Raw genomic sequence first — 13074 nt, 5'->3', positions numbered from 1 at the left:
AATCCAAACAATCTTTTCAAACAACTGGAAAGTGTGGGAAAAAAATGTATACATACATAGTCATGGCCAAAAATCTTGTCCCCCTGCATGTCTGTCAGATAATGCACTTCACCCAGAAAATTGTTGCAATTACAAATGTTTTGGCATTCTCATGTTTATTTCTTTGGTTTGTATTGGTGACACAAAAAAGTGGAGAAACAAAAAGCCAAATCTGACACATTCCACGCAAAACCCCCAAAAATGGATGAACAAAACTATTGGCACCATCTCAAAATGGTAAGAAATAATTGCTTTCCAAGTTTGTGATGTTCCTGTAATTTGTAATTAAACTCCCCCATAGCCATGACCAGGTGCCGACAACATACAAATCACACTGGCAAAAAGTTAAAATGGACCTGTTGGGTGTCTCTGTGTGCTGCATGGAGGAGAGAAAGAGCAGCAAAGAATTGTCTGAGGATTGGAGGACACAAATTATGGAAAAGCATGGACATCTCAAGGTGACAAGTCCATCTCCAGAGATCTTCATGTTCCGGTGTCCACTCAGGCACAGGGTACAAGGTACCACTAAGTCAGCTCGCACTATACGTCACCATCTGAATTTAAAGGGATGCTATGGTAGGAGACCAGGAGGACCCCACTGCTGACACAGAAACATAAAAAGCCAGTTTGCAGTTTGCCAAACCCTACTTGAGGAAGCCAAAATCCTTCTGGGAGAATGTGCTGCGGACAGACGAAACAAAATGACAGCTTTTTGGTAAAGCCATCATTCTACTGTTTTCAGAAAAAGCAATTTTTTTTTAAAAGAAAAGAATCCAGTCCCTACAATCGCACATGGTGGGGGGGGTCACTGATATTTTGGGGTTACTTTGCCGTTTCAGGCACTGGATGTCTTGACCGTGTGCACAGCATTATGAAATCTGAAGACTACCAAACAATTCTGGAGTGTCATGTAGAGCCCGGTGTCAGAAAGTTGGGTCTCCGTTAGAGGTCATGGGTCTTACACCAGGACAACGACCTAAATGGTTTCAAAGCTCCCAAAAAAATGGTCTCAAAGCGCCGGAGAGGACTGAACTGGCCAGCAAGGAGTCCGGATCTCAATCACAATAGAGCGCCTGTGAAGGGTTCTCAAAACAGCAGTTGGGAAAAGGAACCCTTCCAATCTGAGAGACCCGGAGCAGTTGGAGGAAGAAGAGCGCTCCAAAATTCCAGTAGAGAGGTGCAAGAAACTCATTGATGGTGACAGGAAGACATTGATTTCAGGGATTGTTTCCAAGGGGGGGGGGGGGCTACCAAATATTCCATCGAGGGTGCCAATAGTTTTGTCCAGTCCATTTTTGGAGTTTGCATGGAATGGGTCAAATTTGTTTTTTGTTTCTCCACTTTTTTTGTGTCATACCAATACAATCAAAAGAAATAAACACGAGAATGCTGAAACATTAGTAATTGCAGCAATTTTCTGGGTGAAGTGGTGCGTTATCCGACAGAAATGCCGGGGGAACAATATTTTTGGCCACACACATACAGTATATACTGTATAAATATATCAGTACATACACACAAGCACCTATATTCCTGTGGTGACTCTTAAAAATGGGCTTCTTTTAGCAGTGGTGAATTATACAATGCCAACAACCTAAAAAGCCATATGCCTTGAGAGCTTCTTCCCATACACCTCAGCTCTTCTTGTACTTCACCATTGCGCTGTTAACCTGCTGGAGCCCTAAGTTACAATCCCTGTGTAAGGTCTGTGCTTGTTTTTGGGTAAGTTCAAAGAGGGCTAATGACCTTCTCACTTCCTGACATGGCAGTGCTCAAGCCTGACGGCAGAGTCAGGGGCTCCTACATATCCTGAAATACTATCTACGTCCAAAGGCTCTGGGAGTTGAATGAAACATATCATAATGATTAACCTTTACCAACAGCTGCTCCACATATTTGACTGGATATCACAGGTCCCTAGAAAAAGGGCAAGACATGGGAAGGAGTCTTTTGTATTGGTACCCAAAAGGTTAATTAAAGCAGTCGTAAAGGCATATGCCCCCATAGTAAGCGACTAGCTATGCGATCACTCGGCAGGGGAGGTAGGAGCCAGGAGCGCTGGCAGGGGACCTGAGAAGAGGATGGGGGCTGCTTCATGTAAAACCATTTGAGAACAGATATGACTTTTTTTTTTTTTTTAAATAAAAAACAAGTAAGAACCTTTAATATTACTCTAATGAACCAGTTAAGTGAAACCCCTTTAGCTTTTTCCCCAGGTTCTGAGAGAAAAAGAAACGTTCCAAGCTTCATCTAACTAGAGGGTGATAAACTCCACAACATCTCCAAGATGTTCCGTCCTAACCTCGGAAACCACTAAGCAACTTATTCACTCCCTTGCTTTATCTCGCCTTGACTATTGTAACTCCCTCCTCATTGGCCAACCTCATCGCAGGCTATCCCCTCTTCAGTCTATCATGAATGCTGCTGCCAGACTCATCCACCTCACTAACCGCTCTGTATCTGCCACCTCTCTCTGCCAAACCCTCCACTGGCTTCCAATTGCCCAACGGATAAAATTCAAAACACTAACAATAACGTATAAAGTCATTTATAACTCTGCCCAAAATTACATGACCGATCTTGTCTCTAAATATCACCCAAACTGTACTCTCCGCTCCTCACAAGACCTCCTACTCTCTAGCCGCCTTGTCTCCTCCTCCCATGCTCGTCTCCAGGGCTTCCCCCATCCTCTGGAACTCTCTACCCCAATTTATCAGACTATTGCCTACTCTGCTCACTTTTAGGCGATCTCTGAAAACCCCTCTCTTCAGAGAAGCCTATCCTGCCCTCAGCTAATACTGGAATCTTCTACTCTTCCAACCAGTCCATCCCCCACAGTTACTACCTTTTGTACCACTAGGCTCCAAGGAGCAGGGCCCTCAAAGCCCTCTTGTATTGAACTGTATCATTGCTGTATTGTCTCCCGTTATTTTGTAAAGCGCTGAGCAAACTTGGCGCAATATAAACCCTGTATAATAATAATAATAATAGCTGCCTGCTACTACTCCCGTTTTTGCTTGCAGAGAAAGCTCAGAAACCTTGATAAAAGGGTCTCATACGACTCCATGTGGAGATCCACCATTATAGTGACAGTTTTGTCTTGGGGTGCCGACACATCTGAGAATCCATTGCCTGTGTCCTTTTGTCCCATGCTGACAAGATATTAATTTGAAGAACCCAGAACCCTCATGCAGAAGCATACGAAGGGCTGATATAAAGCCCAAAGTGACGCCACCTGTATTTGCAACAGGCATTTTTCCAAGATCAGGCCCAAATATTGCAGTCATTGATTTGGAACCAAGGCTGATTTTTGGAAGCTCAGGATCCACCCAAAGCTTCCCAACAGAAGCACCGTCAGATGCACACTGTACTCCAGAAGCAAAACGGAATGCTCTCGAAGCGTGTGAGTCAACACCTTCATGTGAATATCCTTGGGCATTGGAGAAGCCAAACAGCAGAGCTACAAATGGAAAATGCCTGATATGTGCAGAATATGCATCCTTTATATCCATTGATGCCACAAAGACCCCTGTTGAAGGAAGGTGATCACTTACTGGACAGATTTCATTGGGAAATTTTGCAAATGTAGGAAGGCCAGACAAGTAAAGGGAATCAGAGCCACACAGAATGGACTGACTAGAACTCCAGGGCAATTATTGCCAGTGAGCTATGGCTAGTTTCCTTCCGACCTCAGAGGAAGTTGGGAACCTTCTCCCCCACTTTCCCCACCCCTCTGGTGTCACTGAGACATGGCCTATTGACAACAAGTGGACTCTGGCTATATTATTATTGCACAGTCAGCTGAGAGGGGCAAATGTTATCAACACCCAACAAAACTACCAAATGTAGAATGTTACCAGGAGAACAAAAATCAAGGATATTACTGCCTTTGCTGTCAGTGATCCACCCAAAAAGTGCTGTACACTGAGCAGAAGGGACACAGGAAGGCAAATCCCCCCCCCCAGGATACAGCCTCTAGAGGTACCCCCAACAGAGGCACTCACTGTTTCACACCACAAAACCCACAGGGATCCAAAACTTCACCCATCTTGGCAGGCTTGCCACAAAGGCCTTCAGAGACATGACTGTCCAGCTGGGGATCACCACCCTGGACCTGTATAGCACTCTGCCAGACCGCTAGGCAACATAACATTGCAAAGGGTCCTGTTTGCGTCACGGCCAATGCCAAACTCAACATTACAGGCCATCCCCGCATGCAGGGTAAGGGCTCCATTCCTCTTGGCTTTAGGCTGCAGGTAACAGATCTAGAAAAAGCCTGTCTCCTGTTTCCTACAGGAAAGGAGAAAAGCAGATGTGTAAAGATTGCACGTGACCATTACCCAAGAAAATAGACTGTACCTATCTGGGAATAGATTAAAGTTTGTTGTTCCAGAGTCCAATTACCTGAAGGTGGCACAATAACCCTATCATAATGAATATGAAGATGCCATGTGTCCGGTGATGTACAATAGAGAAATACATGGCCACACATCAGGTGTGAATAATCTCTGGTAAGATCTTTTCTAAAGCAAGAAACATCAAAAGTAAGAAATGCAATAAAAAGAAATACAGGTAGGTAGGCAGTGCTCTCCCCATGAACACAGCGCCAATACATCACTGACCTGGATCAAGTAGTTTGGACTTAATAACATGGGTACTAGTGGGGGTAAGGAGTCTGCAAGAAGTAGTATGAGGATACTGTTCCCCCGACCAAAAAAAACAAAAAAAAAATCAGATATATTTCAACTGATACAATATCCCAAAAAATTCCAGAAATTTTTAACACACTGCTGACTCAAGAAGCACACATCTTCAATTTGACAATACAAAATTAGTCCCAAGTGGCAACTTACTTCCTAGGTTTTCCCTGTAAAAGGTCATCAAGATAGTTCTGCCGTTCTATGCAATGCCCACGGCTTTTGTTGAATACTGCAAAGTATTATTGTTAATAAGTGAATTCACAAAATGCAGCTTTCAGAAACACAATATAAATAAACTATGTTAAAGAATAGAATACACTAAAGGTACTCACTTTCTATAGCTTCAGATGGCACCATACCAAGAACATCAATCATATACCTATAAATAGAGAGGCAAACAAAGACATGTGGGCACAAATTCCACCGAATTTAGAGCGTAAAGCCATCATATTAAAAAAATAAAGTGTATATATACACACACACACACACACACACACACACACACACACACATACATATATATATATATATATATACACACACACACACACATACACACACACACACACACACACACACACATACATATATATATATATATATATATACACACACACACACACACACATACACACACACACACATACATACACATATATATATATAACACCACATATCTCCAGGAAAAAATACATTCATTATTAATTTGCAAGTCAGGCTGAAAAGCATTGCAGCTGCTCAATGGATGGTGGGTGCAATGCCAGGCTTCTGCAGACTCTTTCTCCAGCTCCATGCTGAATTAAAGACTTTACCTCAGTTTATGATCTGGAGGACACTGGACTACGAGTGCAGTAATCGCCACCCCTGTGTTCCATTAAGAATTACAAGTCATTCTGCTGCGGTCACAGACAGGACTTGTAATTCATTTATTCAATGATCTCCCCTGCAGTTGGGTCAATTTCAAATCTGACAGCTGCTGTGGAGAAGAACTCCCACTGTCAGGAGGAGGACCATTTTGGGGGTGAAGGATTCTCTTGGCACGTTACACCCTAAATATAGGTCCTAAAAGTGGAGTTAGCCTTTAACAAAGTCATATGCTGACGAGAGGCGTATGGGGTGACTTATAGAAGATTTCAGCTGTTTTTGTAGAACTTGCTAAAAAATAACAGCCAACTTATACTTTGCTGCTGTGGACACTCTGCCATTTCATTTTATATACTGTTGGTTGGACAGCCACTCAACAGGCAGAGAGCAGCCCTGACCCTCCTCTTCTCGGGTCCCCCGCCGGTGCTCCTAGCTCCTTCACTTCTTGATGTGCCACCATAGTGAAGCTGCTTCCTATTGTGGCACACCTGTGGGCTCGCTCCTGAGCTGCTGCCTATGTCTGTAGACACAGACAGATTGTCATGGGTTTTTACTGACAGCAGTAGTAGCCAATGGCTCCCATTGCTCTTAGCCAAGCCTGTGAGAAAGGGAAGAATAGAGAGCTGCAGCAGATGGCACAGCGCTGGATTGAGTGAGGACCGAGGTGAGTATTAAGAGGGTTTGTAGTTTTCAGTGAACTGGTGTTGTGGAACACTGTGGTAGTTCAGTGAATCTTACTGGCAGTATATCTGCTTGCCTGTACATCCCGTATGGGCAATCAGATATACTGACAGGTATAAACAATGTGCATTTATTATGTTTGTGCGAAAGGTGAATTTATCCTTGAACTATTCTGCCATTTCCTCGTATTCCTAAGACCCCGATAAACTAGCCAGCCTATGTACTGCTTCAGCTGCTCCCCTAGTTACCCTAAATGTACAATACTATTGTGATACATATGGAAGAACGCTTATTAAATAAAAACCTTGAATGCTCTGAATAACCAGAACAGTTCTTTACAAAAATGATGGGTGTATGTTTTTGTCTGTTCCCAATTGCTGTAGTAGTTTATTTGGAACCACTGATTGATATCAGGACAGGAATTGTCGATCTGTAAAATTTCCAAGACATATTCTGTGGAAATTAAGGTAAGGTGATTCATACATAGCAAGATTCCCTGTTGTCATGTATGCTTTCTCTAGTTTCCCACCTCACTCCAGGTCCAATACTATCTCATTGCTGGGATCTAGAGTGTTTCAGGAACACATCTAAGTATCACAGCCAGACCAGCTCCAAGATCAGCTCAACTATTCTGGTCTCTATACTTTACTACATTTTTCCTGCTACACAGTGCTTTACATATTGTATGTTCACATCCGTTTCTGTCCTCAAGGAGCTTACAATGTACACTATATGGTCCCAATTATCGGGCCGCCGGCCTTTCCACACATGACCTTTAATGGCTTCCCAGTTTTAGTCCATAGAGTTCAATATTGAGTTGGCCCCGCCCTTTCCACACACAACCTTTAATGGCCCCCCAGTCTTAGTCCGTAGGGTTCAATATTGAGTTGGCCCCACCCTTTGCACCTATAACAGCTTCAACTCTTCTGGGAAGGCCGTCCACAAGGTTTAGGAGGGTGTCTATGGGAAGGTTGGACCATTCTTCCAGAAGCACATTTGTCAGGTCAGGCACTGATGTCGGGGGAGGAGGCCTGGCTCGCAGTCTCCGCTCTAATTCATCCCAAAGGTGTTCTATGGGGTTGAGGTCAGGACTCTGTGCAGGACAGTCAAGTTCCTCCACCCCAAACTGGCTCCTCCATGTCTTTATGGACCTTTCTTTGTGCACTGGTGCGCAGTCATGTTGGAACAGAAAGGGGCCATCCCCAAACTCTTCCCACAAAGTTGGGAGCATGAAATTGTCCAAAATGTCGCCTTAAGAGTTCACTTCACTGGAACTAGGGGGCCAAGCCCAACCCATGAAAAGCAACCCCACACCATAATCCCCCCTCCACCAAACTTTACACTTGGCACAATGCAGTCAGGCAAGTACCGTTCTCCTGGTCACCACCAAACCCAGACATGTCCATCGGATTGCCAGACAGAGAAGCGTGATTGATCACTCCAGAGAACACGCCTCCCCTGCTCTAGGGTCCAGACAGAGAAGCGTGATTGGTCACTCCAGAGAACACGCCTCCACTGTTCTAGAGTCCAGTGGCGGTGTGCTTTACATCACGGCATCCGACGCTTTGCATTGCACTTGGAAATGGAAGGCTTGGATGCAGCTGCTCGGCCATGGAAACCCATCCCATGAAGCTCTCTACGCACTGTTGTAAGGCTCATCTGAAGGCCACATGAAGTTTGGAGGTCTTTAGCTATTGACTCTGCAGACAGTTGGTGACTTCTGCACACTGTGCGCTTCAGCATGCCCTGACCCCGCCCTGTCATGTGACGTGGCCTACCACTTGGGGGCTGAGTGGCTGTTGTTCCCAGTTGCTTCCACTTTGTTATAATCCCACTAACAGTTGAGCGTGGAATATTTAGCAGCCAGGATGGACTAATTGCACAGGTGGAAAACGATCACAGTACCACGCTTGGGATTCACTGAGCTCCTGAGAGCGACCTATTTTTCACAAATGTTTGTAGAAACAGTCTGCATGCCTAGGGGCTTGATTTTAAACACCAGTGGCCATGGAGGGGATTGGAAAACCTGAATCACATGATTGGGAGGGCGGGGACAATACTTTTGGGCAATATAGTGTATGTTAGGTGCATACAAACTAGGGCCAATTTAGACACAAGTCAATTAACCTACCAGCATGTGTTTGGGGTGTGGGGGGAAACCGGATTATCCAGAGGAAACCAATGCATGCACAGGGAGAACATGCAAACTGAATGCCCAGTCAGTGGGACGGAGGAACTCAGTGCTGCAAGGTATAAGTACTAACCACTAAGCCATTGTGCTTTACCTTCTAACCTCTCATCCTGCCTGGCACTCTCTCTGCCCCATCCCCCTTGAAATATTTCAAGGCATCAATACATCTGGGATTGCTTCCAGTCTCAGCCAACACTGAACCTACGACTTGCTGGTCGTCTACTGTGCTCACAGCATCTTCTGAAAGGCTAGAAGACACCACTGAACTAACAGTATTTTCAACAGGAAACCAAATCAAGAACACGAGGACAGGACCTTCAACTAACTGGAGGAAAGGTCAAAACTAATCTTAGAAACGGATGTTCGTCCATCGTGTTCGAAGAGGACCTTGACATCTAACAGATAGTGAGCTGTCCACGGTGTGTCCGTAGGTGGCTGGTAAGGCCTATATGGGCACGAAATGTTCTGCCACGCGTCAGGCAGACATATGTGGGCACCACTGTTGCAGCATTTGCAGCTCTGGCTTTGTGGAGTGCTCGCTTCTCTTGTGCTGTGGTTGTTCTCTCCTTAAATGTTTGGCAGCCTTGGTGGATCAAGGTGTGCCATGTTGATCAATTTTGTGCCAGGGTTTCCTAGGAGGTGATGTCAATATCCAGGGACTTGGAGGCTTTCAATGTGTCTTTGTATTGCTTCCTTTGTTTCCCCCCCCCACCCATGCAATTGCTTTCCTTCAGACAGATCACCATAGAGGAGCTGTTTAGGGATGCGGTGGTCTGGCATCCTTGCAACATGGCCTGCCCAGAATGTCTTGGCTTTCATCAGCAGGGTGTGAACTGATGGCAGGTCTGCACTGGAGAGGACTTCTGTGTCTGGTACCTTGTCCTGCCAACAGACCCTCAGAAGTCTGCGGAGGCAGGTCATGTGGAAGTGGTTCAATTGCCTAGCATGACTCCTGTATAAAGTCCAAGTCTCACTGGCATACATCAGGGTAGTTAGCACTACTGCTCGGTAGACTTTGAGCTTTGTGGTAAGGCTTATTCCATGGTGGTCCCACACATTGGTCAGTAGTCTGCCAAATGCAGAGCTTGCCTTGGCGATTCTGCAGGTGACCTCGATGTCAACTGTCACTGCGCGGGATAGGGTACTGCCAAGTTATGTAAATTGGTCCCCAGCTTGCAGCTTTTGGCCCTTAACTGTGATAGTAGGCTCTTGGTGTTGGGATTTCGGAGCTGGCTGATATATATGTAGAAAGTACTATTTTACTGAAAGAGTAGATGATGCTTGGAATAAACTTTCAGCAGAGGTAGTGAGCCAGTCAACAGTAAATAGCTTCAAACATTCTTGGTACAAGCAGCATAGATCTATACTCAGACAAAAAGTGAACAAAAACAACAAAAAAAACAAACAAAAAAAACCACACCCCGCAAAAAAACCCCCAAAACAAAAACAAAAATTGGGCAGACTTGATGGACCACTCAGTATTTTTCTGCTGTCACTTTTCTGTTTCTACAGTCCCATCCATGAGCCCTGGGTAAAGCCTCATAGGTAAATCAACTGTGGAGCCTTGAAATCTGGATTGCAGGTAAGCTGACTGCACATTGGACCTTATACAGTTGCAGCATTTATTGGACAGTATTCGCTTTGCTACAACTGAATGTACCTGAATGTACCTGTTACCTGAAGTGTATCCTAAAGGGAAGCACACTGCTATCATTTAATGTCCTTTGTATGAAATATTATTTGCTAAGGTTTCCCCACATGGTAAAATGTATGTGTTGGGGTTATATTACCGTATTTTTCGCTCCATAAGACGCACTTTTTTCCCCCCAAAAAAGGGGGGGAAATGTCAGTGCGTCTTATGGAGCGAATATAGAGTGGCCGGTCCGGTATTTCCACCGCCGCCGTGCAGAATACCGGGCCGGCCGCTCAGCTCTGCAGTGGGACCTTATAGAGAGGACTGCTGACCTTTGGGGAGGTGGGGAGCGGGTAACTGAATTGGACAGGTACCCGCTCTTACTACTTTGTTCTTTGATCTTACCTGTTCCTCTATCCAGCGGCGCGCTGTCTTCGCGGCTTCTGTAGTGTGGGCATGACAGCCGGGTGCCAAGTGCGCATGCGCAAGAAGCGGTGCTTTTTGTAAATGGTAAGGCGGTACCTGGGACACATGACCGATCCCAGAAGCCGCCGGACCAATCACAAAGCGCAAGTGCTTCTCGCTCATGCGCACTGGGCACCCGGCTGTCATGCCGAGCGCCATTACAGAAGCCGGGAAGACAGCGCGCGGCTGGATCGAGGAACAGGTAAGATCAAACAAAAACTCTGCGGAAGTAAGAGCGGGTACCTGTCAAATTCAGGTACTCGCTCCCCACCTCCCCACAGGTCAGCAGTCATCTGTGCTGTCCGCAGTCTCTGGTCATCCCTGTGCTGTCCGCAGTCTCTGGTCATCCCTGTGCTGTCCGCAGTCTCTGGTCATCCCTGTGCTGTCCGCAGTCTCTGGTCATCTCCTGTACTATGTCTGCAGTCTCTGGTCATCCCTGTGCTGTCCGCAGTCTCTGGTCATCCCTGTGCTGTCCGCAGTCTCTGGTCATCTCCTGTACTATGTCTGCAGTCTCTGGTCATCTCCTGTGCTGTCCGCAGTCTCTGGTCATCCCTGTGCTGTCCGCAGTCTCTGGTCATCCCTGTGCTGTCCGCAGTCTCTGGTCATCCCTGTGCTGTCCGCAGTCTCTGGTCATCCCTGTGCTGTCCGCAGTCTCTGGTCATCTCCTGTACTATGTCTGCAGTCTCTGGTCATCCCTGTGCTGTCCGCAGTCTCTGGTCATCCCTGTGCTGTCCGCAGTCTCTGGTCATCCCTGTGCTGTCCGCAGTCTCTGGTCATCCCTGTGCTGTCCGCAGTCTCTGGTCATCCCTGTGCTGTCCGCAGTCTCTGGTCATCTCCTGTACTATGTCTGCAGTCCATTAGTTCAGAATTTTTTTTTTCCTGTTTTCTGCCTCTAAAACCTAGGTGCGTCTTATGGTCAGGTGCGTCTTATGGAGCGAAAAATACGGTATGCCCCATAATAGTAAAAAGCCAACTTACCTGCAAACCAAATATCCTGTCCTGTTCAACCCATGTGTACAGTGAACGCCAATGAGTTTATCTGCAGGGAAAGAACTGGAAATATATTACTGAAATAATTTTACTGTGCATTTCATACTGCTGCCCACTTCATACAGGAAGCATACAACTAACTGTTCTATAAAGTATAATAACTGGTACTGTTACTGAATCCAGAACACAAAATCCAGACTGCAATACAGTACCAGGAGATGGCTACCAGCTGTCAGTCTTGGTGCACAGAGTGGATTGGAGTGTACACCGGGACTGACGGCAGTGAAATGCTTGGTCTTATATTAGTGTCCGCTTATTGAACGTTGTGCACAATCTGCGAACACTACATCATCATGTGAGGGTTTTACTTTGCTTTTTATTAAATAGGCTGATTGTGAGAATACAGCAGCCTGTGCACCTGGGCACAGATACAGTATATGGTCCAAGTTCCTGGCTAAGACATTGTCCCAGTCCTCCTGTACCTATATCATGCTTGCCTTTGTAAGGGCAGACTATGCAGAATCTAAAGTAAAGGGGATCGGGTGGACAAGAGGAGGAGCCAGCAGAGTTTATCTCCAGACAAATCTGACTGTACAAAGGCAGTTTGCTTTCTGGGGAATCATGAAATGGATGCAGAAAATTCCTCTGAAGACAGATAAGTGGCCTACTGTGTCCAATACTGTACATAGGCGGCTTTGGATGCAGGGACAGGTGCTATGACGTGTTCCTGCTCCAGTGTTGGGGAGGACCGAGCAACTCCGGGATGGAGTGTCACATGAAGTCCTGGCAAAGTGACCTCTAGGCTTGGCTTTGGCCGCAGCTTTCGTAGGATTGTGGCTGGAGGTTGTTTGAGGGGATATTGTGCTGCCAACATCACAAGGTTTCAGACCTCTTAGCATATGCTTTGGAATAAACGTTCGCAATACACACAAAACAGAAGATGATATGTATGAGAGATAAAGTGTGACAATCATTGGAACACAAAACTGACCTCACAATGGATTTTCATTTAGGGGTCCAAGTACATGTTAGTCAGGTTTAGAGCAAAAGGGTATAATTAAATAACATGTAAACCCAACATTTCCTATTCCTGATCTGTGCCTGCTGTACCATGTACTTTTATGAAAGCCTATCCTGTTCTCTTTGCATTACTCCCTTTGTGTGAAATACCTAGTGTTACCACCAGTCCCTCTGTTTTCCTACTATAAACTGACTACACTAGGCATGAAATCACAGCATGGTGCGGGGAACTCAGCCTGCTCTCCTCCAATGATCAGACTTGTGCTGACACCCCCATTACCTCCCCCCCCATCCTTTGAGAACAGAGGTCTTGTGATCACTAATAAAAGGGAAAAAATGTATTTATAATTTTTTTCATATCTATATACAAATGTTTTACCCTTCATTTCTATTTTAAACTTAATGAGTTGTTTTAAAATGTGAGAGTTGATAGTCCCTCTAGTAGTCACATTCATGTCTGGGAACCAAACGGCCTGGAATAAGGAGAAGAC

General features: G+C 45.6%; 1 protein-coding gene across 2 annotated transcripts in view; it reads right to left on the bottom strand.

The window, feature by feature from the left end:
* The window catches only part of LOC149441207 (RNA/RNP complex-1-interacting phosphatase-like), a 43671-nt gene that overhangs the window by 18614 nt on the left and 11983 nt on the right, over positions 1–13074 (bottom strand). Inside the window, exons 5-7 of one of the 2 annotated variants that reach the window (XM_089657617.1) lie at positions 11552–11612; positions 5072–5118; positions 4893–4968 (exon numbers count right to left, since the gene is read on the bottom strand). In XM_089657617.1, coding sequence (XP_089513743.1) covers positions 4893–4968; positions 5072–5118; positions 11552–11612 — 184 coding nt within the window. The remainder of the gene's footprint in view (positions 1–4892; positions 4969–5071; positions 5119–11551; positions 11613–13074) is intronic. The other variant, XM_089657618.1, reaches the window with a different exon arrangement.

This window comes from Staurois parvus, unplaced genomic scaffold, assembly GCF_062004578.1.
Source record: "Staurois parvus isolate SC_StPar_1 unplaced genomic scaffold, SC_StPar_1.0 ptg001012l, whole genome shotgun sequence".
NCBI lineage: Eukaryota > Metazoa > Chordata > Amphibia > Anura > Ranidae > Staurois > Staurois parvus.
The sequence above is the reverse complement of the archived record's forward strand: the minus strand, read 5'-3'. Positions and strand labels throughout refer to the sequence as shown.